Source organism: Pezoporus flaviventris, unplaced genomic scaffold (genome assembly GCF_033815535.1).
Source record: "Pezoporus flaviventris isolate CSIRO_AGI_PZ_B2104156 unplaced genomic scaffold, CSIRO_AGI_Pfla_v1 ptg000040l, whole genome shotgun sequence".
In the NCBI taxonomy this organism is placed as follows: domain Eukaryota; kingdom Metazoa; phylum Chordata; class Aves; order Psittaciformes; family Psittacidae; genus Pezoporus; species Pezoporus flaviventris.
In genome coordinates, this window is record NW_026892588.1 from 9398803 (window position 1) to 9424474 (window position 25672).

The 25672-nt window shown below is 54.3% G+C and overlaps 3 protein-coding genes across 4 annotated transcripts in view; 2 read left to right on the forward strand and 1 right to left on the reverse strand.

The window, feature by feature from the left end:
* CFAP410 (cilia and flagella associated protein 410) overlaps positions 1-7782 on the forward strand; it is a 120761-nt gene extending 112979 nt beyond the window's left edge. The window contains exons 2-8 of one of the 2 annotated variants that reach the window (XM_061465221.1): positions 2254-2334; positions 2570-2588; positions 3286-3332; positions 4112-4341; positions 4963-5134; positions 5506-5599; positions 6708-7782. In XM_061465221.1, coding sequence (XP_061321205.1) covers positions 2254-2334; positions 2570-2588; positions 3286-3332; positions 4112-4341; positions 4963-5134; positions 5506-5599; positions 6708-6833 — 769 coding nt within the window. In that variant the 3' untranslated portion in view covers positions 6834-7782. Of the gene's footprint in view, positions 1-2192; positions 2335-2569; positions 2589-3285; positions 3333-4111; positions 4342-4962; positions 5135-5505; positions 5600-6707 lie in introns of those variants that run through there. The other variant, XM_061465222.1, reaches the window with a different exon arrangement.
* Positions 7783-10520: 2738 nt separating this feature from the next.
* PFKL (phosphofructokinase, liver type) lies at positions 10521-17095 on the reverse strand. Its single transcript, XM_061465218.1, has 22 exons — positions 16959-17095; positions 16380-16453; positions 16208-16285; positions 15934-16123; positions 15462-15627; positions 15336-15380; positions 15152-15260; positions 14736-14831; positions 14564-14656; positions 14096-14221; positions 13923-13987; positions 13682-13745; positions 13448-13594; positions 13268-13338; positions 13103-13190; positions 12804-12956; positions 12487-12651; positions 12225-12286; positions 11838-11949; positions 11664-11763; positions 11449-11554; positions 10521-11342 (listed from the first exon to the last, which is right to left on the reverse strand). The coding sequence occupies exons 1-22, from the start codon at positions 17041-17043 to the stop codon at positions 11195-11197; spliced, it is 2343 nt and encodes a 780-aa protein (XP_061321202.1). The 5' UTR covers positions 17044-17095; the 3' UTR covers positions 10521-11194.
* Positions 17096-17721: 626 nt separating this feature from the next.
* On the forward strand, positions 17722-19736 carry PROCR (protein C receptor). The gene is given in 5 exon segments (XM_061465223.1): positions 17722-17941; positions 17944-18057; positions 18176-18412; positions 19237-19503; positions 19580-19736. Coding segments are annotated over 5 exon segments (828 nt in total). The 5' UTR covers positions 17722-17844; the 3' UTR covers positions 19693-19736.
* Positions 19737-25672: the final 5936 nt, after the last annotated feature.

Consider the following 25672-nt stretch of genomic DNA (forward strand, 5'->3'; position numbering starts at 1 on the left):
TCCGCTGTCCCCACAGCTCATGAAGATGCTCTGAGCAGGAGAACAGGGCACAAAGGAAAACAGCCGATCAGAGAGTGCTCTGATCCTTTCTATTCATAGTTAAACTGGGTCAACGAAGAGCTACTGAAGCAATCCTACCTTTCAGCAAACATCTGACCCCACTGTTCTTCACCTCTGCAACAGTGACGCAGATGTATGAGATGATCCCAAGGAGATTATCTCATTGCTGCGGGAGGCACTCAGAGATGCAGCTCTTCCTTTCTCTTCATTTGGATTACGCAATTGGATTCAAGACATGCTTTCTGGTTTGCTTGGGGCAATCCCAGCTTGTGTTTTTACAGCGTGAATATGCATTTGTGGAACTCCTGGCTGTGTTCTCCACAGCCATATTCCTGGCAGAGGTTATAAAAGCCATTTGTGCAGTTAAAATAACAGTCTCACACATGCTACATCATCTTCAGAGGCAACTCATTCCTCAGAAGAGATCCCTCAAAATCTACAGACAGCTTAGGTCATGCACTCTTAATTTCAGAGCATGCTTAGACATGACTTGCACTCAAGCAGTGACTGTCCTCTCTGTGCTCATCTGCATTTGCTCTTTCAGCAAGTGTCTAATGCTGGTTCACTGATTATTTTTGAGCTGGCTCGCTCCCTAATGTGGTTTCTGTGTGCTCCAGCAAGCGTGTTGGAGTGCTGTGGGGGCAAGGAGAGGCAGAGGGGGAACAGGGAGCTGTCAGGTTGGCTCTGCAGCTGCAGACATATTGGAATCAGAGTGCGCCACTGAAAACAAAATAAATCTTTTCATTAATTTCAGAAGTGTGGGGTGTCTTTTTTATATAGCCTGCAATTCAGTAAGCAAATGCCAAAGAATTAGCACCCCCTGAGTAAGCATTGCTATTTGTCAAAATAATAATTTCTCCTCATCTTGCATTACTCATGGGAGTGGAGCCTGGGGAGCTCGTGGTGGGAAGATTCCACCTCTGCAGTGGAGCCGTGAATGATCTGATAGGTGACACTGCAGGGCTGCAAGTGGGATGTGGACATGCCATGGGTTGTAGGTGATCCCACACAGCCCTATGAGACCATGTTGTTCCAGACTTGCAGCCCTTTTGGTTTTTCTCTCCAGGCTGCTATTGTTTAAGCTCTCTCCGTTCTAAAAGACCGGGGAGGAGATCTCACTGAGATTATTAGTGATACTACTTGCTGTATGAAACTGGGGATTAAAATCAATTTAATTAACCTGAATGAAACAATCTTTCGCACATGGTTCAATTTCAGGAGAGGTGTCAGAACAGGCAGAGAAGTTTAAATAGACTGACCTGTACCTGTGTAAGCAAGGTAAGTATAAGAGTCTCACTGTAGCACCTACAGAAGATTCTTTAATCTACTTAACCTGTTTCAGGGACAACAGTGAAGCAATGCATGGCTGGGGCTGGGACTGTACAGGCAGGCAGGTGAAAGCATGCTCTGGTGTTTCTGTATTCCACTGGAAGTGAAAGCAGACGAGGATTTGGAGAAGGAAAGTACCACAAAGCTGTCTGTATATGCTGCTGTTCTTCCTGCCATGCTGAGGATTTGGATCCTGCAGCTGCCTTCACCGACACATGGCCCGAATCCTGTGTCTCAGCACCACCTCCCATCAGCGGGCCTGTGCACAGCTGCACACAGAACAGGAACTCCAAAAGTTGCTTCAACTGCCTCCAAGGCTTATTTTTGTATAGTTTATATATATACAGATGTAGGGGTATATATACATGAGTAGATATATACATGAGTAGATCTATATACACATGTATATATATCCCTACGTGCCACTTATAAGTCATATATAAGATATAGGTCATATCTGTGTTACATATAAATACATATCCATAAAGGTGTGAATGTCTGTATGAAACATTCTCTAATGAGATGTAATCAAATTAATAATCAAATCTACACGCAAGTATGAGGCAATTAAACACAACTGCACATCAGGGATCTTCAGGACACCCAGCCTGCTGCAGGCAACACAGCCCAATCCAGAGCTGGCAGGACTCGAGCAGGAGACCCAAAGGGTCGGAGGGCTGCCAGCGATGGCCAGCCCGGCGATAGGCCGTACAACGCACGGGAAAAGTAGACAATGCAATGCAATGCGCGCTGAAACTCCAGCGCCCAGCCCAGCCCCGTTCCGCCCCGGCCGGGAGGAGCCTGCGCGAGTGCCGGGCTCCGCCTCTGGCGACGGCGGCGCCGGGGCCCGGGGCGGCCCGGCCGGGCCATGAGGCTGACGCGGGCGGCGGTGCTGGCTCGGGCCAAGGCTGTTGCGCTTGATGGTGTCCGCCGCCTTAACTGCTGGTGGGCGCCGACGGGAACGGCCCGGGGCCGTGCGGGCCCGGCGGGAGGCGGGGCGGGCAGCTGGGCCTGGGCCTGGCGCTGGGCCTGGGGAGGGGGTACAGGCAGGGCTGGGAGCGGGGAACACATGGAGGGCTGTGTCAGAGGAGCTTTGGCGGGTGCAGAGCGGGCGTGGGGACAGCAGGCGGGCAGCTGGGCCCTGCCGTGCTCCCGGTGACCCGCTGCTCTCTTCCCACAGGGGCAGCCACTTGACGGATGTAAGTACTGCGTGCCCGCTCCCATCCTGCCGGGAAGAGCCAACGAGGAGGAGGCACCGCGGCTCTGCGCTGCTGTCGTGGAGCCCCAGCCCGTGCCCATCAGGCTGGCCATAGCCTAGGCCGGCAGCCGCAGAGGGGGTGGGGTTAACAGGGCGCTGAGGAAGGCACCAGCCTGGGTTTGGGCTGGCTTGCTGCCAGTGGGCTGCAGTGATTTTCGGGATTGATCGGCATCTCAAACTAAACAAATCAAAATCAAAAAGCCCATGCAGGGATGCTGTTGTTTCCAGAGAGCACTTGGAACCAATTCCTCACCAAGGCCCTGCATGGACCCTTGGAGACCCTGAGCCATACCTTGTCTGTTTGGGACTTTGGATGATGTACTCTTGTTAGAGGGCTGTCTGGGGTAAGAGGGATCCTGCCCTGTATGTGCTGGCTGGAAGCCTGTGCAGAGTTGCTGGAGCAGAAAAGCAACATGCTGCTGGCTGGTGTCTGTGCTTCCACTCTTGGGCAGTGAGGGTGGAGGGGCTGCTGACTCTGCACTGATTGTCGCAGCAGATCTCTCTGGTGGTATTAAACTTGAGTTAGGTTGAAGCAAACCTAAATTCCTGTGCTTGCTTTTATCTTGTCTGTGATTTAAATTGCCTTTTTTCTCTTTTCTGGAGTGCCAACTTGCTGTTTCTGTCTCTTCCTGCCCCAGATATCAATATGCCGGGATTTGCCCAACATCGAGGTGATCACGTTCAGGTGACTGTTAGACTGCCAGTTTTGGAGAGGGCAGAGGAAATCGCTTTAACATGGGGTTGTGACGTGTCTAGTGGTTTCTTACCACCTTTCTGTGGCTGTATGAGCTGCTTGGCTCTTCATGCCCCATTTCTCAAGTGGCAGAGATGCAGAAATGATTATTCTGCTGGCTCCTCTGCACTCTTCCCTTTGCTACTCAAGAAAATAGTCCCTGTTTTGAGAAGTGTTGAAACCTGTTAGGATCGTTGCTTCCTGAGTCCCATTCTATAGTTTGGGTGGGGATCTTCTGGGCCTCTGTATGGGGCCAGTTTGCAGAATGCATATTGAAATGTTTCATGGACCTCACAGAGCCTGTAATTTCTGTAAGACTCCCCCTAACAAAACATCCATCTTCCCCCTGTTCTGGGGATCCCACAACGGCCAATGCTGTCTGTAAATCTGAGCTGTTTAGCTTGGGGAATCTTACGTAGGTTCTCCTTCAGTGAGTCTGAGGAGCTGCTACAGGAAAGGACGCAAATGTGACAGGCATGCATTTGGGGAAAGCAGAGGCTGTCTGTCACTGCAGTAGAGAGGAGTGGCTGCTTATTATTCCTTCTGTTGAAAAGATTAAATGCTATAAGCCGTGGGTTGCTTGACGTCCCTTGCCATGATGTGCCACAGTGTGGAGTTGTGGGAAGGGGGGGTTGGAAAGCTGCTGTGCTACAGGGGCTGTGCTCTCATCTGAACAGTACAGTGAGGGAGGGATGGGCTTACTGGTCTCTGATCCTGTGCTGTCTCTTCAGTGTGAATGGCATCTCAGATCTCGAGCCACTGAATCAGTGCCAGAATCTGAGTGAACTCTATCTGAGGAAGAACAACATTGCAAGCCTAAATGAGCTCTTCTACCTCAAAAACCTACCCCGGCTGAGGGTCCTGTGGCTGTCTGAAAATCCCTGCTGTGGGACAGACCCCCACCGCTACCGAATGACGGTGCTTCGTAACCTACCCAGCCTGCAGAAGCTTGATAACCAAGGTGGGTAAATAGGTGAACAGCTCCAAGCCATGGGCAGGGTGAATGGGAAACCAACCAGTGATGTGCTGGTTCCTCTCTTTAAGGTGTCCTTTGACTCTTCCGTGAGTCAGGATGCATTGAAGGTTGAGTGTCCGCTCTGTGAGATCCACTGCTTCTAAGCTGGTTTCTGCCTTCCCTGCAATGCTAGAGTTAACACTAGTGGGACTGAGAGCTCCTCATTATAACTTAGTGCCACTAATTACTGGTTTAAAGAGCTCTCTCCTTAGCTGTGGCAAAACAAAGATTCTGCAACTTATGCTGGCATAAAAAACAAGCTTTTCCATCTGGTATCTGTAGCGCTGTGGCTTTTGGAGCCTTCTCCAGAGACAAGAAGTAGCAAAGCATGTTTGCAGCCCTCCTTGATACCTTTCTCACTTTGATAGACTGGTGATGGCTGCCATCATTCTCCTGTTGGGTTTTACTGTAGGAGGAGGATAAAAGCAGAAGGCCAGTACAAAGGATGATTTTGGGGCCAAACCACTGCAGTGTATCTCTGCAGCAGTAGTACCTCCCCTGTTAGAGATGCTTCCTTCCTGGGCTGTTGGAGTTCATTGCAGCAGGCTTTTGTTTTGGCTTTTGTAGCTGTGACAGAGGAAGAACTGTCCCAGGCCCTGGTTGATGGCGAGGAGATCACGGCCCCACCAGCAAGGAGGAATGTGGGGAATGGCTGCCGTGAGTCCACTGAATCCAGTGCTGCTGAATCCACCACAGAGACCGAGAGTGAACTGCTGAACTTCAGTCTGGAAGAGACAAAGTGAGGGCTTGCTTGTGAGCTGTTAGGATATCTGGGCTGAACTCGTGTAGTGTGAAAGGACACTAGCAGCCAGACCTGATACTCCATGGGCCAGGCCTGCAGCTGGTGCGGATTACCACTGTTCCAGTTATGGTGCTGGAGCTGTGCTGGTTTAATAGCACTTGTGGTTTTTATAGCTGGGTGGATGTTACTTCATGTGGGAGTTTTACTTGGGATGTTGGTTTGTAGGCAGTGGTGGTGTGAGAATAGATGCACCTCCAGTCCTTCAGCTACATGGTTCATTCATGGTTGCCATGATTAGAAAAGATTGGCCTGGCAGAGTAAGGTTCTCCCAATTGGTCATAACATTTGCTCTTCCTCCCCTTCTTTAGCAAAATCCGAGAAGAGCTTGGTATGAAGCCTGTTCCCAAGGATAAATTTTCCTCCTTTTCACCTCAAGAAACAGACTGTAACCGGAAGAAGAGAGTGAGTATCTTCTAAAGACCAGATTGCTTTTTGTTTCCTGCAGTTCTGGGCCACACCATTTAAGAATGATGTTAAGGTACTTGAATGCTTCTAGAGGAGGGCAATGAAACTGGTGGCAGGGCTGGAAGGAGTGTCCTGTAGGGAGTGGCTGAGGATTTGGGTTTTATCTAGTTTGGATTAAAAACAGGCTGAGGGGCAACTCCATTGCTCTCTACAGCTTCCTGAGGAGGTGAAGTCGAGAGGGAAGTGCTGACCTCTTCTCCTGGGTATCCAGTGATAGGACATGTGGGAATCATCACAGAATCATAGAATGGTTTGGGTTGGAAGGGACCTTAAAGCTCATCCAGTTCCAACCCCCTGCCATGGGCAGGGGCACCTTCCACTAGACCAGGTTTCTCCAAGCCCTGTCCAGCCTGGCCTTGAGCACTACCAGGGATGGGGCATAAGAAATAAGAAGAAATAAGAAAAATCAAATTAGTCTAAATGTTGTTTCACTGGCTTCTCTAAGTGTATGCTCATTTACTTCCACTGAAGCTCTCTCCTTACTCAAAGGTCTGTAGGAGATAAACTGCTCACGGCTCACCCACCGCAAAGCTCAACAGCATTACCAAGAGTTTGCTACAAGTCTTGCTGCACGTGTACGGTGCTGCTGAGTGATGTGTGAGGGTTGGGCTGGAGACCTTCAAGGGTTTCTTCCAGCTCGTGCTTTTATGATTCTAACAGCTCTTTATTCCTCAGATCAGACAGTTACTCTCCTTTCCCATCCTACATTCAATCACACTGGAGAGAGAGAGAGAGGGTGGCTGCTCATGAATGTGCCTTTCCTTACAGAAGGCAGTTGGGAGGGTGGCCAGAAGCCAGAGGCATGTGGGCAGTCTGCAGGACTGGGTGGATGGGTTTGTCCTGCATTCCAGTTAGCCTCCTCACATGCAGTCTCTGTCCCTGTTTGCCCTGAGGGCTTGGTTGTTCTGTCCTTGTAGCTGCAGGTGGCTGTTGCAAACTGGCAGTGGTGGAGTTCCTAGAAAGCAGTGTTTTAAAAATCAAGTGTGCTTTTCTGGGCTTGGTGTTAATATGCTTGTATAAAGTAGTGTCTCTCTCATTCCAACAGAACAATGTCCTGAATGCCATCCTACTACTCACAAAGGAACTGGATGCAGAGGGTCTGGAGATCATCCATCAGACAGTGGGGAGGAGGCTCCAGGCCGTTCGGAAGAAGGAGCTGCAGGAGCAGTGATGGTGCCCATTACAAACCTCCCTGGAGAACCAGCCAGACCTGCAGCACCATTCTGCTCACACATGCCTGGCTGCAGCCAAAGCCTCGGTGTTTCCCTCTGTGCTTTCCCTATGGAGGGACTGGACTGGGATGCTGCTGGCTGCCCCTGTAGCTCCTGACATCGCCCCTGGCTGTGCACATCGTGCTGGGGCTGGCAGTGCCTGACCTGGCTCTCGGGAGCTTTCCTGCTTGCATAGCAGGCTCTGTTAACATTTGTATCTCATGTTGCTGGGACTGTCTGATGGAGCTGCAGGCAAAGCAGAAGTGAGCAGGTCTGCAGTGAGTGGTGCCACTGTGCTGTGTGATCGAAGGGGGATAGCAAAGCCTGCTGTCAGCCAGAAAGGTCACTCACTGCTTATTCGTGGCTCCCTGTCAGACTGATTCTTGGCCAGCCTCTGTGTGTAGCACACTCTGAAGGCAGTTCTACCACAGCGATCTGCTTTTGTGAAGTCTGTTGGGGAGATGCTGTCTGAAGTGATCACCAAGAACTGTCTGGTGCAGATGGTGAAGGTCAATGTCGAATTCTTTATTTATCTTCAACTCCTGACTTCTGGTCATCATTAGCAATGTGCAGCATCTGACTTGGCGGTCAGGCAGCCCAAAGAAAAGCTGATGCAGCCTCAGTGAAACAGCAGTTATACTCTTCCAGATCCTGAATGCTCAGCTCTACTCTCACCCCCTCATGCCTCTGCAGGCATTAGAGCAGCTTAAGGGAACATCAGAGTAAAAAGGCCCTGGGCATTTTGCAGTTAGAAGGAAACAAGCCAGGCATTACTGTCGGGCTTGCACAGACATCAGGAGTTGGTGTTGCTTCCTTAAATGAAAAAGCTGCATTTACTAAGATTTTATAGAGCTCCTAAATACAAACTGAAATGTTGTGACATACCAAATAAAACCAATTATCCCTCTAGGACGCGTCACTTGTGGCTGGGGTTCAGCAAACATAGTGAGAACAACTGACTCTGGGCATTGCTCCATTATGTCTGGTTCATGGCTTGCATTGTTATCTTTGCAGAGCAGGAGGAGGGCTGTGGGCCCCTGTGCCTTCCCGCTTCACTGGACCTGGGAAATGGCTCACCAGCCTCTGGTGTGGGTGGGTAGCACACCAGGCTGCTGCAGGGGCTGCTTTTCAAAGGCACTGTGGTATTTGGGAACCTTCTTGCAGCCACGAGTCCACATGGAGCACAGGAAGCAAAGGAGATGGTGAGTAAAGCTGACTTGCTTGTGCAGAGGTGCAAGGGGATGGTAATGGCTCCTGAGACATAGTATGTGAACCCTGTGTGCTGCTCAGCTGTAGACCATGGTGCTGTGCAGGGGGACGTGGCGTTTTCCATGTCCCCACTCTCCCTGTTTGTCATGCTGCCAGAAAGGAAGGAATGCTCATCCTGGGGGATGATGACAGCCCTGTTTCTACAATACTGTTGACATTGGTGGGAGGGGGTACAGTTTGACCCTTATCACTTGGGTGAGGATTGCTGAGGCATTTAACTCCTCAGATGACCTAGTTCTTGCCTTCTGCATCAAAACCAGCTGCATTTAAATGGCCAGTGTGATTTATGCTATAGCAGACTTCCCTTGACAGCCAGGGCCCAGGAGACTTACCCGTCATCTTGCTTGCATCTTGCCCTTGTGCCGAGGGCAAGCCCTCTCCCAGGCTGTCTTGGTGGCAGTAGTTGTGCCTCTCCAAGTTGGGGGAAACGGGAGAGCTGCTCTTTGGGCATGCCAGAACCCCCCCATATCTCAGCTTTGCTGGAAGGAGAGTGATCAAAGTGTCATCTATCACGGGGGCTCCTTGCTGTGAGGGTGGCAAACAGAGCAATCGCCATGGCCTGCAGCTGCTCTGGCACAGTTCCTTCCTGCTCCACTGGAGAAGCTGGGCTGTTAATCCCTGACAGCATGACTGTCCCCAGGCTCTCGCCATTTACGTGCTGCGCTGTTCACACTTGGCGACTGTGGATGCTCCCGCTGCCAGGAGAGCTGCCCTTGATGCTCCCAAACACTCCTTGCAGGATGACCCCGCAGCATCCGGCTCGCTCTTGGCACAGCCCAGGGGGAGCCTGGCCCCTTCGGCTCATGCCTTTTCACCCCAGGGACCTGGCAGCCTGCCCTTCGCTGAAAGATGCTTGTGCCTTTTTGTTGTGCCTTCTCTATGGGGAGGGTGGGAACCTCGGCCTGAGCTGGATGTGATGGGGAGCTTGGGTGCACAGTCACTATGTCCTCTCCTGCTTGTCTTGGTAGGGCACGGGGTGGTTGCTCCCCACAAGATGGGAGGGCTGTGCTTGCCTGTCTTCCCCCAGGAGTCTGGTAGCGCAGACTTTTATGTTTTGGAGTGGAAATGAGGTGTTAAGGCTGTGGTGACCCTTGTCCATGTGGGGTCACCCCTTCCCCATTCACACTCTAAACCTGGCTGTGGTGCCATGCCAGCCCATCCGCTGCCCTGCCAAGAGCTTTTTGGCATGACTTGCTTTCTCCCATACCTTTTGTCTCAGCAGGGAGATCTAGGGGTGAGGGCAGATGTTTCCCTATGGTGGAAAACACCAGCGGCTGTGGGTACAGCCTGAACTTGTGCTGAAACTGCCCTTGGGGACTCTTGGACATTAGGGCAGGTGAGTGGGACCACTGAGGCTTCTCAGAAGTACACACAGGATGGTGTGATAGGACAAGGGGTAACAGGTTTAAACTAAAATGGGAAGTTCCGGTTAGATATAAGGAAGAAGTTCTTCACTGTGAGGGTGGTGAGGCACTGAAATGAGTTGTCCAAAGAAGTGATAAATGCTCCATCCCTGGCAGTGTTCATTCAAGGCCAGGTTGGACAGAGCCCTGGGTGGCATGATCTAGTGTGAGGTGTCCCTGCCCAAGGCAGGGGGGGCAGAATTGCATGATCTTAAGGTCCTTTCTAACCTAAACCATTCTATGATTCTATTTCCCACTCGCCGGTGCTGGCAGGAGCAGCCAGGTCTCTACCTGGGGTCCCCAGAGCAGATGCTCACCCAGGAACAGCAGCAATGCTGCCTCCATCACCAAGGCCTGCTAATTCCCTGTGTACCCAGCTCTGGCAGGGAAGATACAGTAATTACAATCTTCCTCCAGAGCCTAAAACAAGTAATGGGGCCAGCTTGGGGAAAAGCAATGAAATTGCGCGGAGAAGTCATCGCTTGGGAACAACTCCATGGGGAGGAAAACATAACTGCATGTTCGACCCAAAAGACTGGGAAGTGTCCTGGTGCTGGCCATGTCTCAGGGGCTGGAGCCATAGCCAAAAGCCCTGGGAGGAAAGTGGCCTGGGAATGGGGCTACATGCGTCCATCTGGCATCGGCTGAGCCAAGCACTGCATGCGGGAGCCGGCACGCTTGGCAGCCACCCTGGGAAACTGCCTTAACAAACAAACATAGTGCCCCCATAAATCACTTCTGCGCTTTCTGTGAAGGTGGGAACCAAAACAAAGGACAAGCAATTTTCCTCCAGGATTGTGAAGTCTGCCAGCAGAGGGATGCTGATGTCCAGCTCTCCCAGGCTTTGAGGATGCATGAAGCAGGGAAGCCTCACGGCCCAGGGTTATTCCACAGCAAACCATCTGGCTTCATTCACCCCATCCTAACCACAGGTCTCCCCCACAGCACGCAATGATCACTCTCCAGCAAGGCAGGTTTGGCTCCAGCAGGTTTTATCTCTTAAGAGGAAGAGAGCAGCGCCACGAATGGTACAAGATCTGGGGAGTGAGATGACGGGCACAGCACCCAGGGCCGCATGGTGATGGTCGCAGCCAAGCATCATGCAAGGTGGCCGGGAAAAAGGGGCTTGCCAGGACCAGTGCTCTGTGCTGAGCCCTCAAGAGACCCCACAGGCCAAACACCACTGGAGGATTGAGCTTTACCAGGGCCCTTGGGGTAGTTGAGAGCCCCCAGGAACAGCCCCTACCCGCTCCGGGATCTCACCGCATCCTCCTTGGCTCTTCTCCTGCACACAGAGCAGGTGACTAACAGCAGCAGTTGGCTCAGGCGGTCAAGCCGCTAAGTAAGGAATCAAGATACCCCATTGTTAAATAACAGGAATAAACTACTAAGGGAAGACAAAGGGTCTGAGCTCTGTAGCAGGCCTCTAGCAACACCTCTTCTCTGCACCTGCAGAGGACCCAGACCGCTGGACCAGCATTTTGGGGCAGGATTGTGCTGGTTTGGGAGCTGCGACCAGGCTCTGCCTGCTTTAAGGGGTTGATGGCAAAGCTATAGGGCTACTGAGAACAGGGGACCTGGTGCTCCCCGAGCAGCATGTGGGGATGGAGATGACACAGGGTGGGGGGCTATGGCTTGGGCTGGTGGGATTAGAAGCCCTTCTCGATGCTGAGTGTGCGGCGGGTGACGTGCTCCATTGTTCCCGAGATGTACTCGGTCAGACTGATCTGGTAGTTGGCGAGCATCTTCAGCATCAGCCGCAGGTTCAGCCACCACTGCTCCTGGGGCAGCCTGTGCCTGCAAAGGGGGGAGACACGGCTCTAGTATGGTCCCAGGGTCGACCCAGGAGAGGGTCTCTCCCTGGGGCCTGCTGAACCACTGGGGCACAGGGATGGGGACTTACTCAAAGTCAGTGACTTTCTTGAGCTCAGTCACAGGGCTGAAGGCCACCACCTTCTTCCTGAGCCCGATCACGCAGGCAGACTCTGCTGAGTTGGCAAACGTGCGCCCTGGGCGGGGGATGGATGCTGCCAACCATGGCCACCTCACCAGGGCCCAGCTGCCCAGTGCCACCAGCATCCACCCACCCCACCACAGGACCCCCAGCCCTCAGCTCACCCTTGCTGTAGGCCTCCTGCAGCTTCTCCGACATCCACAGCACCGCCTTCACTCCCAGCTTGGTCCCATAGTTCCGGTCAAAGGGGGTTGGTGCTCCCCCCTGGGGACAAACAAATGGCAATGACAAACCCACCCAGCTCTTGGGGACACTGTGTGTTGCCCCATCCCCTGTACCTGCTGGAGGTGACCCAGGACGTTAATCCTGCAATCGAAGATGCCTTTGCCCTCAGAGGAGTAGAGGTTGTAGAGGAACTCGGTGGTGTAGTGTTCGTGGCACTTCTCATTGCTGGGGAAACAGAGGGAAAGGATTGGAGGGGGTCCCTCCATGCTTCCCTGAACATCTTTTTTGCTGCTCCAGCTCATCTCCCCACCCTGGGGCAGGGGTGGTGACAGCAGCAGAGGCATCCCACTGCAAGACTGTTCCCCAGCTGAGTGCCCACCCTGCCGAATCTCACTGCACACAAGGACCCTCTCTGGCCACAGGAAGGGCTCAGCTCCAGCCTCTATCCATTCCACAGGGCTGGGTTTTTCAGTGAGCATCACCAGGGGTTCCCAACTCACCGCAGCACCAGCCCTCTCTGTATATCTGTCTTCATTTTGTCAGTCAAGTGCTCCACGTTGGCCTGCAAGATGAACACACAGCCATCCTGGGTCCCTCTGGTTCTCTTGTTTGGACCTGTGTCACTAACATCGACCCAGCAGCTTCACAGATCTTGGCCTTGTTCCCCTAAATCCTGTCCTGACCCAGAGCCCTCCCTTTCCAAGTTTACCTTCTTATTTTACCCAAATGATACTGCCAGAAAGCAGGTCCTGCCCTGCTCACCTTGAGGTCGTGGATGGTGAAGGGATCTTCATAGACATAGGCAGCATCAGCACCCACTGCGATGCCGGTGACAGTGGACAGGTACCCGCAGTAGCCCCCCATCGTCTCCACGATGAAGACACGGCGCTTGGTGCCTGAGGCCGACTGCTTGATGCGGTCACAGCTCTATGCCAGGAGAAGGAGGGATCACACAAGGAAAACTCACCTTTGCTGCCTGGGATGTGAGTCCGGTTCATTCCCAATGTGCCATCCCAAAACACGATGGGACCTGCTGGAGCAGGACAGCTCCGGGAGCTGCCCCCTGCCCTGTCCCTCACCTCCATGGCTGCATTGACAGCCGTGTCTGAGCCCAGGCTGAAGTCAGTGCCGGGCACGTTGTTGCTGATGGTGGCAGGGATGACACACATGACGATGCAGAGCTCCTCGTACTGCCCGCGGGCCTCCACCAGCTGCAGCACCCCCTCATAGGCCTGCAAACAGCCCAGAGCTGGGGAAGTGCTGGCCCTGGGGCTGGATGCACATCCCAAAAGGGATGCCCTGGGCTGCCTGCACCACATGGGATGCTGACAGCCCATCCCAGCCCCCTCTGAAACAGAGTTGAGGATTCCCCCCGCACCTCGAACCCCCCAATGACCAGCAGCCCCTGGATGTTGAATTTCCGCACGTTCTCCACGATCTTTTCCATGCAGGTCTTAGGCAGTGTCCTGGGGGAAACGGAGGAGAGATCGTGAGGTGAGGACAGGGGATCCCCTCCCATATAGCCCTCTGGGGCTGCACTTACCGCTTGGTGCCCAGCATGGACCCACCACGTCCCAGCCAGCCTGCCACGTCGTGCCAGCCCACCTCACGGATCTGAAAGCAGCAGAGTTCAGTTTTGGGGTAAAACACCCTGTAACCCCCTCCAAGCACAAACCCATTCCTCTGGGCAATCTGTGGCACCCAGGCTCACCATCCCACTCACCTGCCCCTTGGACAAGCCCTCAAAGCCGTCGCTCACCACGTAGACGGTATGTCCCTGGCAGATGCCGATGCGCACAGCCGACCTGACGGCAGCGTTCATGCCGGCAGCAGGAGCACCCACATTCAGGATGGCCAGGCTGAAGGGGCTCTGTGGGGACAGCGATGGGGATGGCACATTGGTGCGTGTCCCCCAAGGTGGGGACAGTGACCACTGCCGCTCTCTGTCCTTCCTCACCTTCTCCTGCGCTGGCTTCTGGTGCGCCAGCAGCTTGTAGATGTTCCAGTTGTTCTCAAAGCTCCTGCAAGAACAAGGCAGCATGCCCCTGATGGGCATCTAGACCCAGAGAAGGGAGGGGGAATGCCCTCCCAGCAGCAGGAGCCAATGGTTTCCCCCCAGGAGAGAATCCCCCATCCCAGCACATCCTTTTGGCCATCCCATAGGGAGGTCTCACACCATCCCAATCCCCACTCCTCACCTCCCACGCAGCTGGATGGCCTCATCAAACCTCTTCTCATCCATGGCCTTCTGCACATCCTTAGTCTTTGTTTGGGGGGGTAAGAGAATAGCACTATGAGACCCTTGCTTGCAGAGAAGGGGAGCAGGACCCGCACCCAGCAGGCTGGCATGCCTCATCCTCCTGGTACTCACCACCTGGACGCACTCCATGAGCGGCAGCCGCACAGACTGGTTCCCCGAGAGGCTCACCACGCAGGCCGGCGTGTCTGGCGTGGCCTCCAGCAGCGCCATCACTGCCTCCATCCCCATCTTGCTGCTCTGCAATGGGAAAGGGGCACCCGGTGCCCTGTGACATCAGGGCTGCCCTATGCCAGCTAGCTGGGATGCTTCCACAGGCTTGGAAACTGCATGGCTGCTTGCACAGCTGACTTACAGCCAGGGAGCTGCTGGTTTTATTTAAAAACCCATGGAATTCGAAGCAAATGAGGGAAAAAAAGCACATTGTTCTGCAGTGCTGAGCCTCGGGGGACCATCTGAGTCTCATCCCAAGCTGGCAAGTCCTTTGCAATGGGTAGAGGGAAAGCAGGAACAGGGTTCCCTCAGCTGCCTGCTCCTTTCTGCAGGATGACCCTCCCCATATCACCCTCACCCAGGACCTACCAGCACACGGTCAAAGGCTGATGGAGTCCCGCCACGCTGCACGTGGCCAAGGACGGTGACCCGTGTGTCGAAACCCAAGCGCTGCACCACCAGCTGCAGAGAAGAGAGGAGGTCACACAGGAACCCACTGGTCACTGCAGGTGCTGAAGCGGATGCTGGAGCAGTCACTTACATCCTTCACGTAGTTGGAGGAGATTGGTTTGCCACTGCGGTCGATGGCACCCTCAGCAATGATGATGATGTTGAGCCGTGAGCCCCTGCTGCGTGTCTGGTGTAGGGAGGATATCAGCCACTGAGGTTAGCAAAAAATCACTGGCAACCAAGTCCCAGCATCCTTCCACCCTCCCCATATCTGCTGCTGCCAGGGGGTGGCTCATGGTCTGGGTGCCCAAGCCCCAAGGCAGCACTGCCCCTGGTACATTAGGGCTGGATTTGCACTCAGCTGAGTGCCCTGTTTCACAGGGACAATGATGGGAGCTCCCGAAGCTTCGCAGGGTTTGGCCACTGGCCACAGGGCGCAGCCCAGATCCCTGCGGGGACTCTCCAGAGAGAAAAGGGGGATGTGACCATAGGAACCCCCCTTCTCACCTCTCCAAGCCTCTCACACATGAGGTCCTCCCAGCCATCCTCTGGAGGGGATTCAGGGATGAAGAGCCAGTCTGCGCCTGAGGCCAAGCCGGACACCAGCGCCAGGTACCTGCGGGGACATGGTGGTGGCAGCACCAGCCCCAACACATAGCATCCCATCCCATCAATCCCTTCCCCATCTTACCCGCAGTGGCGGCCCATCACCTCCAGCACAAACGTCCGCTGGTGGCTGCAAGAATACAGGTAGGAGGAGATGGAAAGTGGATCTGATGCCCAGGGTGGTCCAGAGTCCAGCCCCCAGCCCGCTCACCTCTGTGCCGTGGTGGTGATGGCGTCGATCACCTCCATGATGCGGTGCAGCGCCGAGTCGGTGCCAATGGTCATGTCAGTGCCGCAGAAATCGTTGTCGATGGAGCCCACCAGCCCCACGATGTTCAGGCGGCAGTTCTCCCGTGCCACCTCCTCGCTGATCTGCCCTGCGGGGGGGGGGGATGGCCGTGCCACCAGATATTTTAGGGCACTCCCATTCCCTGCCCCAGTGTTGGGCTGGATTCTGCAGAGCAGTGGAAGAGCCCAGCCCTCCCTGAGGCTCATAGAATGGACTAAATTAGGAAAGACCTTTAAGAACATCAAGTCCAACCCTTACCCCAGGACTGCCAAGAGCATCACTAAACCCTATAGTGGTGCTGTATCATGGTGAGAGGGTGGAGCCTCCAGACCTCAACGCCCCTTGAATGCTTTCACTCTACCCACCCAGGGTTTTTGGGAGGGGGTTCACCCACCGTCTTGGACCAACTCCTCCAGCAGCCCACCCCACTCGGAGCGGAAGATGTCAGCACCCGTGAGGCTGCCATCCCCACCGATGACGCAGAGGTTGGTGATGCCATGCTCCACTAAGTTACGGGCAGCCCGCAGCCGGCCCGCACGCGTGGTGAAGGCTTTGCAGCGGGCACTGCCAATCACCGTCCCACCCTGCAGAGAGAAAGGGGGAACACAGCTCATCGTACAGGTTTGGGGTGGGATCAGGGGATCCCATACCCTACCGCTGATCCTCACCAGCTGGATGATGTTGGAGACGCTGAGCCAGTTGGCTTGCTTGATGTTGTCTCCCCCCTCTACCAGCCCCTCGTAGCCCTGTGGAGAAGCAGGGGGTGGAGGTGAGGGGTACCCCGGCACATGGGGGAAGCTCCCCCCTGACTTGTGATGGGGATTGGGTGGGTACCCCAACCTCATAGATGAGGAAGACCTTGGCTCCCACATATATCCCCATGCGGGTGACGGCGCGGACGGCAGCGTTCATCCCTGGAAAGGCAAGATATGAACCAGGCTGGCCTTGAGGGAGCCTGTGCTCCAGAGGGGACCAATCACAGCCATGACCCTGAGGTGTCCCCTTGAGGAGTGGGGGCCATGCGGGCAGAGACCGGGGAAACTCAGTGCACGGGTGAGAGCTACAGATAAGCAACTGCCTGCGGGCGAGGCGCATTACAAACACCTGCCGTGGGGGGACGGACCCCACCGTCGGGCTTGCCCCGGAAAAATGCCCCCCGCCGGGGTGATGGAGACAGGGAAGAGCCGCGGGTGGGATGCACCGCGCGGGAAACACGGGAGGAATGTGCGTGCGTGTGTGTCCGTGTCCCTGCTGCGCCCGCCCCAGGCGTCCGGGGAGGAGCTGCGCTCCCCGAGGCCCCGAGGACTCCGGCCCCGCCGAGCCTGCGGGAGCCAGGGCGGACACGGCCACGGACACGCAACCCCGACGGGGCGAGCCCACGGGGGCCGATGTCCCCGCTCCCCCGCGGCCGGGCCCCACCTTGCGCGTCGCCGCCGCTGGTGAGCACGGCGATGGCCATGCCGGCCCCGGCCATCCGCAGCCGCTCCAGCTCCGCCGCCGCCATCGCTGCGCTCCCGGCACCGGCGCCGCCGGACACGCCCCCGATAACGGCCACGCCCCCGGCGGTGAGGCCACGCCCCCCGCGCGACGCCGCATCGTTAAAACGTTAACGCGCATCTCGTACCGATTGAACGATAAACCATGGATCCTACAGGCAGCGCGCACGCGGAGCCAGCCCTGCCGGGCGCTTCTCGGTCCCGACCCCCCCCCTCCCCCCCGTGAGAGGTATGCAGGGATGCTGCATCCTTAGAACCGCGTCCTTCCAGGGATAATTGTGGGTCATGTCACATCAGCGCGTGCCGAGAGCACCGGTACCGGATGTACGCACCAGGCCCCCCATGGGTGCAGCGTGGGGCTGTGAGGCTGCTCCCCTCCATCCTTCCCGTCTCCTCCTGCAGTGGTCCCCTGCCGCTGTGTTTCCCTGCCGCCATCGCACATTCAAGGGGCAATGGGTTTAAACTAAAACAGGGGAGATTCAGGTTAGTTATAAGGAAGAAGTTCTTCACTGTGAGGGTGCTGAGGCGCTGGCACAGAGTGCCCAGAGAAACTGTGGCTGCCCCATCCCTGGCAGTGTTCAAGGCCAGGTTGGTCGGGGCTTGGAGCAACCTGGTCTAGTGGAAGGTGTCCCTGCCTGTGGTAGGTGTTTGGAATGAGATATTAAAATCCCTTCCAACTCAAACCATTCTGTGACTCTATGATTCATGGAGCTCCTGCCAAAGGGATCCCTGGAGCTCATCCTCAAGGAATGGGGAAACTGAGGCAGGCCCTGGCTGCTCACTCCCCCGTGAGCTCAGAGCTTTAGGGCATGTCCGGCAGTGAAGGGGTGTGGGTGGCTCGGACTAAGGAAATGGGAGAGACCTGGCTGGACTCCCACTCTCCTCCTCCTGCAGCCCCACCTCCCCGTCCTGCTTAACTCCCTGCCAGGCCAGCCGTGGGGCCACCAATCCAGTCCCCATCCCCACGATGCTCCGGTTACTGCTGCTCTGCGGGGCCCTGGGCTGTGGGGCAGACCAGGCAGGTAAGGCAAGGGCACGGTGGTGGCTGGGGTTGGAGGAACTCAGTGTTCGCATGCGGGGACACCCATGGCTTTTAGGTGAGGGGATGAGGCATTGGGTGATGCCTGCTGTCTCCTGCAGCCCCACTCACCTTCACCATGCTGCAGCAGACCCTGGTCTCCAAAGGCAACTCTGAATTCTGGGGGAACGCCAGCCTGGACGGGCAGCTCAGCCATCTCCTGGAAGGGCTCAATGTCACCCAGGTGCTGCCTCTGGAGCCCCCGGACGCCTGGGCCAGGCGGCAGCAGGATGTGACCACCTACCTGAACTACTTCAGCCAGCTGGTGAAGCTCTTCAGCAAGGAGAGGCCTATCAACTGTGAGTGGTACCCTGGGAGGGCACAGGGACAGGTCCCAATGGGAAAGAGGAGCCCCCATTCACTGCCTGGTCACTGGAACAGCTTGGCAAAGGGATGGACATGGCCATGTGCAAATTGTCTCTCTAGGCAAAAGGAGCCCTTCTGAGCTGGGAATTTCTTACCCAGAGCCCACCCAGGGGACAGGGTGATGCTCAGCCTTGGGAAAAGGGCTGGGGGCTGCAGCCTGAGGGGATGGGGAGGTGTAGGAATTCTGCCTGCACCCTGCCTTTATGTTGCCTTCACTCCCCTTCTGCACCCTGCCTGCATCCCATCTGCATCCTGCAGCTGCTGTGAGAGGTACGGAATGCTGATGGCAATGGCTTCATGTCCCTGCCTGCATTGCTCCTCTCATATTCCTGCCCAGGCTGTGTCACCCCATCATTTCCTTTTTTACCCCCAAACCAGTTTTGCTGCAGCTCTGCATTTCCTTACCTGGCCTTTAGGAAGCACTTTCTCACCTTGGGGTTTCCCCTTGCCCAGGGTCCCATGCTCCCTCTACTGCATCCTTCCGTGAGGGTGAGGAATAGCACCTGAAACCTACCGTCTCTCTAACACTGAAGCTGTGCTGTACTCAGATAAGGAAGGGGAAGATAAAGTGCAGTGCCTATCTGTTGGGAAAAGTTGCCATTGCAGCTAAACCGAGTGAAAACAGATCAGTGGCTGGGTTGTGTGGTGCAAGGCTGAGGCCTCGTAAACTCAGTGCACAGCTTGATGCTGGTGACAGCCATGGGCTGTCGAGGGTTAGGAGCGTGCTGACCCTGACCTGCTCCCTCTGTCCCCACAGACACCCAGAGCCTGTGCTGCCGCCTCGGCTGCAGTCTCTTCCCCAATGGCACAGCCCAAAGCTTCTACGAGGTGACGCTCAACGGGACAGCTTTCCTGAGCTTTCACGTCCCCAACGCCACTTGGGAGCGGCGCTGGCCCGGCAGAGACGCGGTGGCCACCTTTGCTGAGAGGGAGCTGATGAAGTACCCCAAAACCACGCAGGACCTCCAGCATTTCCTCAACACCACCTGTGTGGGCCTCTTACAAGCTCAGAGCGCTGGGACAGGTCTGTCAGGTCCAGGAGGGGAGAAGGTGGCTCGGTGGGTGTGAGCCCTGTCTCACCTCCATCCCTCTTCTTGCAGGTAAACAGAACAGCCGGTCACACGCCCCGCTGGTGCTGGGCCTGATCCTGGGGACCTTCTCCTTGCTAGGCATGGCCATAGGGATCTTCCTGTGCACAGGAGGGAGCTGCTAGCGGAGCCAATGGTACCACATCACCCTGCGGAGGCAGGGAACGGACCCATCAGGGACCGGACCCATCAGGGACCAAGCCTGTGCCCCATGAGGGATTTATCTCCCTAGCACCACAGGCTTTGCTCTCAAAAGACACTGGTGGGTTCCCTGCCTGGTCCCAGATGGGTTGAGCCCCCCAGGCAGCAGCAGTGCCTTGCCCTGGGGACGGTCCCCACACCAGGCTGGTATGATGCACTGAGTCTTAACACTGAAATACACTTGGCACAGATGGAAAAAGGGAAGCAGAACGGGGGTCTGAAATCAGCAGGAGAAACAACCAAGGAAGGGTTTAAAAGGATGGCATCATATTCTCATTTATCCTTGTTTAATGGGGATAAATGCACGGGAGGGCGGATGTCAGACCCCGTGGCACTGCTTGGAGATGTTGTGAATAAAATCACCCATCAGCTCTCATGGTGTGTTTGGTTGCTCTCATTTTCCCTCCCCCCAGCACTGACATGGGGCTGCAGTTCCATCACAGGGGAGGCAGACATGGAGAGGGCTGTGGTTGCTTTGGATCAACTCAATTAAGTCACCTCTCCCATGGCCAAGTGGCAACGCTTCATTTAGTTTTACATTCCCTCATCTTTCTATGAGGCATTGAAGTTGAGCACAGACAGCCATAACAGGACAGTCTGTCCTAGCAGATTAATGCATTCAGCGCTCTGATGGCCTGTAAGGATGCTGCCAGAGGGATACAGGAGCAGGGGGATGCCAGGAGAGGGGAGATGCACTGGAGACCCCAAGATGAGAAACCGCTTCCCGGGGACCAGCTAAAGACATGCAGAGCTCTGTTACTAGTGCTACTGTGGTATTAATACAACAACATTCATTGTTTTATTTTCCCTTTCTGCAGTCTAGATCAGAAATAAAAGCTCTCTGACTGTTTAGACTTTGGTTACATTAAGTATTAATCTTGGCTGCATTTCCCTTTCACCCATAGTGAGATTTTGAGCACATCAGCCTTCTTATGCTCATCACTGCTGCCCCAAAGGCAAGAAAGGCTGGGGATTAGGCAGGAGCTGGCTTGGGCCACTGAAACATGGGACAGCATAGGAGCTAGGAGCTTTCCTGGAGTAACTTCCAGCTCATTCCTTTCTAAATACCCTTCCCTGCAGCTCAAAGAAAGGAGGGGCAGTGGGGAAGATGGGGAGAGGTGCAGGGCAGAAAGGGGATGGGAAGATGACATAGTGCTTGTCCTTAAGGAGGGATGGAGGAGAAGGTCTCTAAAGACCACATCTCATCACCCTGGCCCCCAGCCACAGCACAAGCAGCCCTGCCAGGCAGGCAGGGGCCGAGGCACTCCCCACCCTCCAGCCAGCAACTTTGCACAAGAGGAATGGCAGCCAAGAGGTCACAGACTCCAAAACAAGGCTGAGGCACACGGATGTCACTGCTTGGCCTCAGAAGAAGTGTCCTTGGCCAGCAGCTTTGCTGTGGACTGAGCACTACAAGTCCTTGCTGTGGGCATCAGGGGACAAGGGTCTGATGCTGAAGGTTAAACAACATAGGTTTGCTCCCCACAAAGGGATAAGAATGCTTGTAGCCAGCTTCCAGCAGGGAGAAACTGCTTCATTCCCAGCTCTGCCTTGGTTTTTGGACTTGAGGCATCACCGTTACCTGCATGTGAAGGCAGATGTTGCACTGTGGTCCCAATACACAGAGTGATTCTTATGCCAAGTGTGTCATTGGGTACAGACTGGCATCAGGGATGATGGCACTGGGGATAGACCCAGGCTGGAGAAACTGGGTAGGTCTGGAACAACAGGCTTGTTTTGCTTATGAAACTTGTAATATTTTGGAGAGATGAGGATGTCTCTGCTTTAAAGCTCTGTAAAAGCCTTTTTCCTGACCCCAGTTCCCTATGCATGTTGGTTGCAGCAGGAGAGAGCTCCAGAAAGGAGCAGACTTGGCTGCTGATCTAAGTCTCTGTCAATGCTCATGAGGATATGAGGCAGCAGCCAGCAGAGGGGATTCCCCTGGAACTGCTGGATCCTAAGGAACAGCCTCATCTCAAGCTGTGCCCATGGGCAATGCACCCGAGCCCAGTGCCACCTCCCTAGTGGTGACCCGCACCTGCACTCAACACAGACACAGTGGCCAAGAGCAGAGGGGTTATGGTGATAGCATCTGCTCCAGCACATCACAGCCCCAAAACTGCTCTTCCTTATCCCAAACTGCCTCATCACAGGGTCACCAATACCTAGCCCCAAGCACCATGCTGGGGACACATGGCCAGGCTATCCCTCACTGTTCTGAGGTGCACCATGGCTGTTGGTAGCCACATGCATGGCTGATCCTCTCCCAGATTTAGCTATTCTGCCCTTTACCACAGCCTGGGACAGACACTAACACTTAACGGTGTATCCTGTCAACTGAGGGTTGTTTTTAGTTTGCTACTTGTTTTGCTTCCTGCGTGAGGGCCAACAAGCCCACACACAGCCCTTCAGAGGCTTTAACACCAAAGCAGCATCTTCCCCAGGGAAAACTATCCTCGTCATCTGCACTGATCACTGCATGAGGCTTGGCCTTCCATGCACCACATGGTTTCCATCACTCGGCTCTGCTATCGCTAGCTTGGATAAGAGTTGAGATAAGACGCCCAGCCTTGAACATTGTTCCAATGAGTAAGATGATGCTGATGTGCCGAGAACTGGCTTTCCCTTTCACCCATGTTCCATGGGATGAGGGGCTTTACAACACTTCCAGCCAGCCCTCCTGAGCTAGGGATGCTTTTTGGGGGAAACAGTTTTGGGGGTGAAAGCTGTTTGGTATCTGCTCTCTAGCAGCATCCTAATTCAGAGTGAGTGGGCAGGTCCCTGGAAACACTTAACAGCAGGGAAAAGGGAACAGGGTGTATGGATGCCCAGGACCCATCACTGCCCTCTTCCCTTTCCTCTCACCTCCCAGCCCAGAGTGCCTGACCACACCAGAGGAAACAGGAGGAGAAAGCTGGCTGCTGGCCACAGTCAACACCAAGCAAGGCTACGTGGCACTAGGGATGAACGGAAGCTTCTGGGCAGTGGGATACCACCAGTGCTGCCACACCTCCTGCCCTGCCCCAACCGGGCTGTCCCCTCCCTGGGCTTTGGGCTGAGCAAGACATCCGCTGCTATTGCCACAGGAGCAGAAAGCAAAGCTGTTGTCTAGAAAGCACATTATCCAGGAAGGAATCATCACTTCCACCTTCCCTTCCCAGCCAGGGACCCCCCCTCGTCCTCAGCAGTTTGAGCTGATAGATTTGCAGTGCTCCTGAATACATGTGCCTTCAGAGCAATCTTATCCTAGCATCAGTCACTTCTGCCCTCTTTCCTCTCTCCCTGCACTGCCTGTCTCTCATAAGCAGAAAAGTTTAGACAAACATAGATAAGTACTTTAAAATAACAAGCTCTTAAGTAAAAACAACAGGAAAACCAAACACTGTACTTGCAGAGAAGTTTCCATGGACAAGAAACACTTTTCCACTCCCTGACCAGACTTGGGGATAAAGGAATGCTCTATGCAAGCAGTGCCACTTGCTGTAGTGAGAAGTAAGACAGCAGTGGCCTTCTGCATAGCTAAAACCCTCAGAAACAAACTGCACCTTTGGGCTCCTCAGGACACACATACCTAATGCTGAAGCTCTTGTGCATCCTGGGATGCATTAAGAAGAGTGTGGCTAGCAGGTCAAGGGAGGTGGTCCTCCCCCTCTGCTCTGCCCTGATGGAGCCTCACCTGGAATACTGCATCCAGCTCTGGGCTCCCTAGTACAAGGGAGACACAGAGCTCCTACAGCAAGTCCAGCAAAAAGCTACTACGACAAGTAAGGGTCTGGAGCATCTTTCATGTGAGGAAAGGCTGAGGGAGCCAGGCTTGTTCAGCCTAGAGAAGACTCTGGGGATCTGATCAATGTGTGTATGTATCCAGAGGGAGAGGGTCAAGAGGATGAGGCTGGGCTCTTCTCAGTGGTGCCAGGGTATAGAACAAGAGGCAATGGGCATAAACTAAAACACAGGAAGCCCCACCTGAACACAAAGAAAAACTTCTGTACCATAAGGGCAATTGAGCACTGGAATAGGTTGCCCAGAGCAGTTGTAGAGTCTTCTGCCCTGGAGATAGTCAAGAGTTGCCTGGACACAATCCTGAGCAATGTGCTCCAGGAGACCATGCCTGAGCAGGTAAACCCCTAGTGGTCCCTTTCAGCCTCAACTGGTTTGATTCTGTAAACATCTAAGCCTCCTAGGAAGCATTTATATGCGATGGAGTACACGCATGCTAGGACTTACTCACACCAGCTAAATGTTACTGAAATATAGGACGCAGGATGTCACAGACACTGAACAGCTCCCACACCCTCACCAGCCAGACATCTTGGGGCCCTTTGGAGGACAAATACTTCCCCCCATGATGCACAAGCAGCACAAGACTTCTCAGGCAAGTGGACAAAACCAGATGGAAGCATTTGAACCAGACCCTGGCAAGCACTAGTGTATGCTGGTGCCTGCAGAGAAAGCATGGAAATCCTGGAAGTTCTGTCTGAAGGTGGGAAAGGTGGAGGACCCCAGCTCTGCACAAAGCCAGGGGGGAAAAGGAAGGAAGCAGAGTTGCTTGCTGTGATTTGAGGCTTTCTTTCCTGTTCTGATTCTCACCCTTGTAAAAGCCGGGGCTTTGCAGTTACTGTTTTTGTTCTGCACAGCACTAGCTCTCACAGGAGTGCAGACCCACAATGAAAACTAAAACAACCAAAGGAAGGAAAAGAATTAGCAGGAAAAACAGCAGCAGGAACAAGTACTCATGCCTGAAATAAATGCACTGCCTGCTGCTAGGGGTGCAGGTAGGAAAGGTTACACCACCTTCTCCTGGAAAGTTGAGGCTTTGGTGTTAAATCCCAGCTTTTGGCTTTACTGCTACAGGTGGGCACTGGCAGCATGACTGTGCACCAGTGGAACAGCAAGGCAATCAAACAGACCCTTGAGGGGCCGAAACAACACGGAACAGCCCCATGCAAAGGGATATTGATGGAGATTTTCTTTGAACTCTGAGGTTTCTTAGAAATCAAATCTAAGGAGGGAAGTGCAGACAGAGCTGCCTACACACACCGGCAAAGAGGCTGTCATCAAGTGGGCTGATACTCAGCCTCAGCTGGGATTAAAGCTCACACTTACAGATTTGGAGGAAGACAAGCATTGAGAACAAAGGCTTGGCATCCCAGGTTTGTCTTGTCCCCCTCTCAGCTGACCCCGAAGCCCCCACTTTGCTCTGCCAAGGCAGATGTACAGAGCATCCAACAGGAAACCTTCCTGGTGTTGCTGCTTCCTTTGCGTCAGCTCCCGCTGAAGGGTTGGGTGGGACATTGCTAGACCAAGGGCACACACAAGGGCTGGGCCAGAGCTGCTCTCCCCCTTCCCAAGCTCATGTAGGAGCTACTTAAAGTCCACAATGAAGAAAACCAAACACCACAAAACAACCTACCTCAAGTGTCCTGCTGCTGCTGCTCCCAGCAAACACCTCCATATAGAAAAACCCCAGATCTCATCCAAATCCCAGGCACGGCACAAGGTACAAGGCTGTAAGGATCTCACTTTATAGTTACTAAGAGCTCAGAGGGAAGCAGCAGAATGCTGTGTTACACCAACTCATTTCTCTTGCTGCCTACATCCCTGTCAGTAAAGCAGAAGTCTGCCTGACACAGGCATCTCTGAGAAATTGTTTATCTACCAACCCTGAAGAACTTGCAGAGATGAGCATCTTCTGATCAGGATACATAAGCAGAGTCTTCATGACAGAAACCAGAGCAGCACAGGAACCTTCCCACTGGGTTACCAGACTCTCAACTAGTTCAAATAAAGCAGCTACAAAGCTTTTGCTGGTATTACCAGCTGTAGTTTCACCCTTTACAGCAGCTCACAGCTTAGATCATTGAAAAGACCATTCCCTGTTAGCTGTTCCAGGGCTGAAATACA

Excerpts from the sequence above, each read along its gene's own strand:
- PFKL (XM_061465218.1), bottom strand. The coding sequence starts at position 17,043 with ATGGCGGCGGCGGAGCTGGAGCGGCTGCGGATGGCCGGGGCCGGCATG. Across the intron at positions 16,286-16,379 it reads AGGTCTTCCTCATCTATGAG|GGCTACGAGGGGCTGGTAGA; the intron begins GTTGGGGTACCC and ends GCTTCTCCACAG. Across the intron at positions 15,381-15,461 it reads ATCACCACCACGGCACAGAG|CCACCAGCGGACGTTTGTGC; the intron begins GTGAGCGGGCTG and ends GTATTCTTGCAG.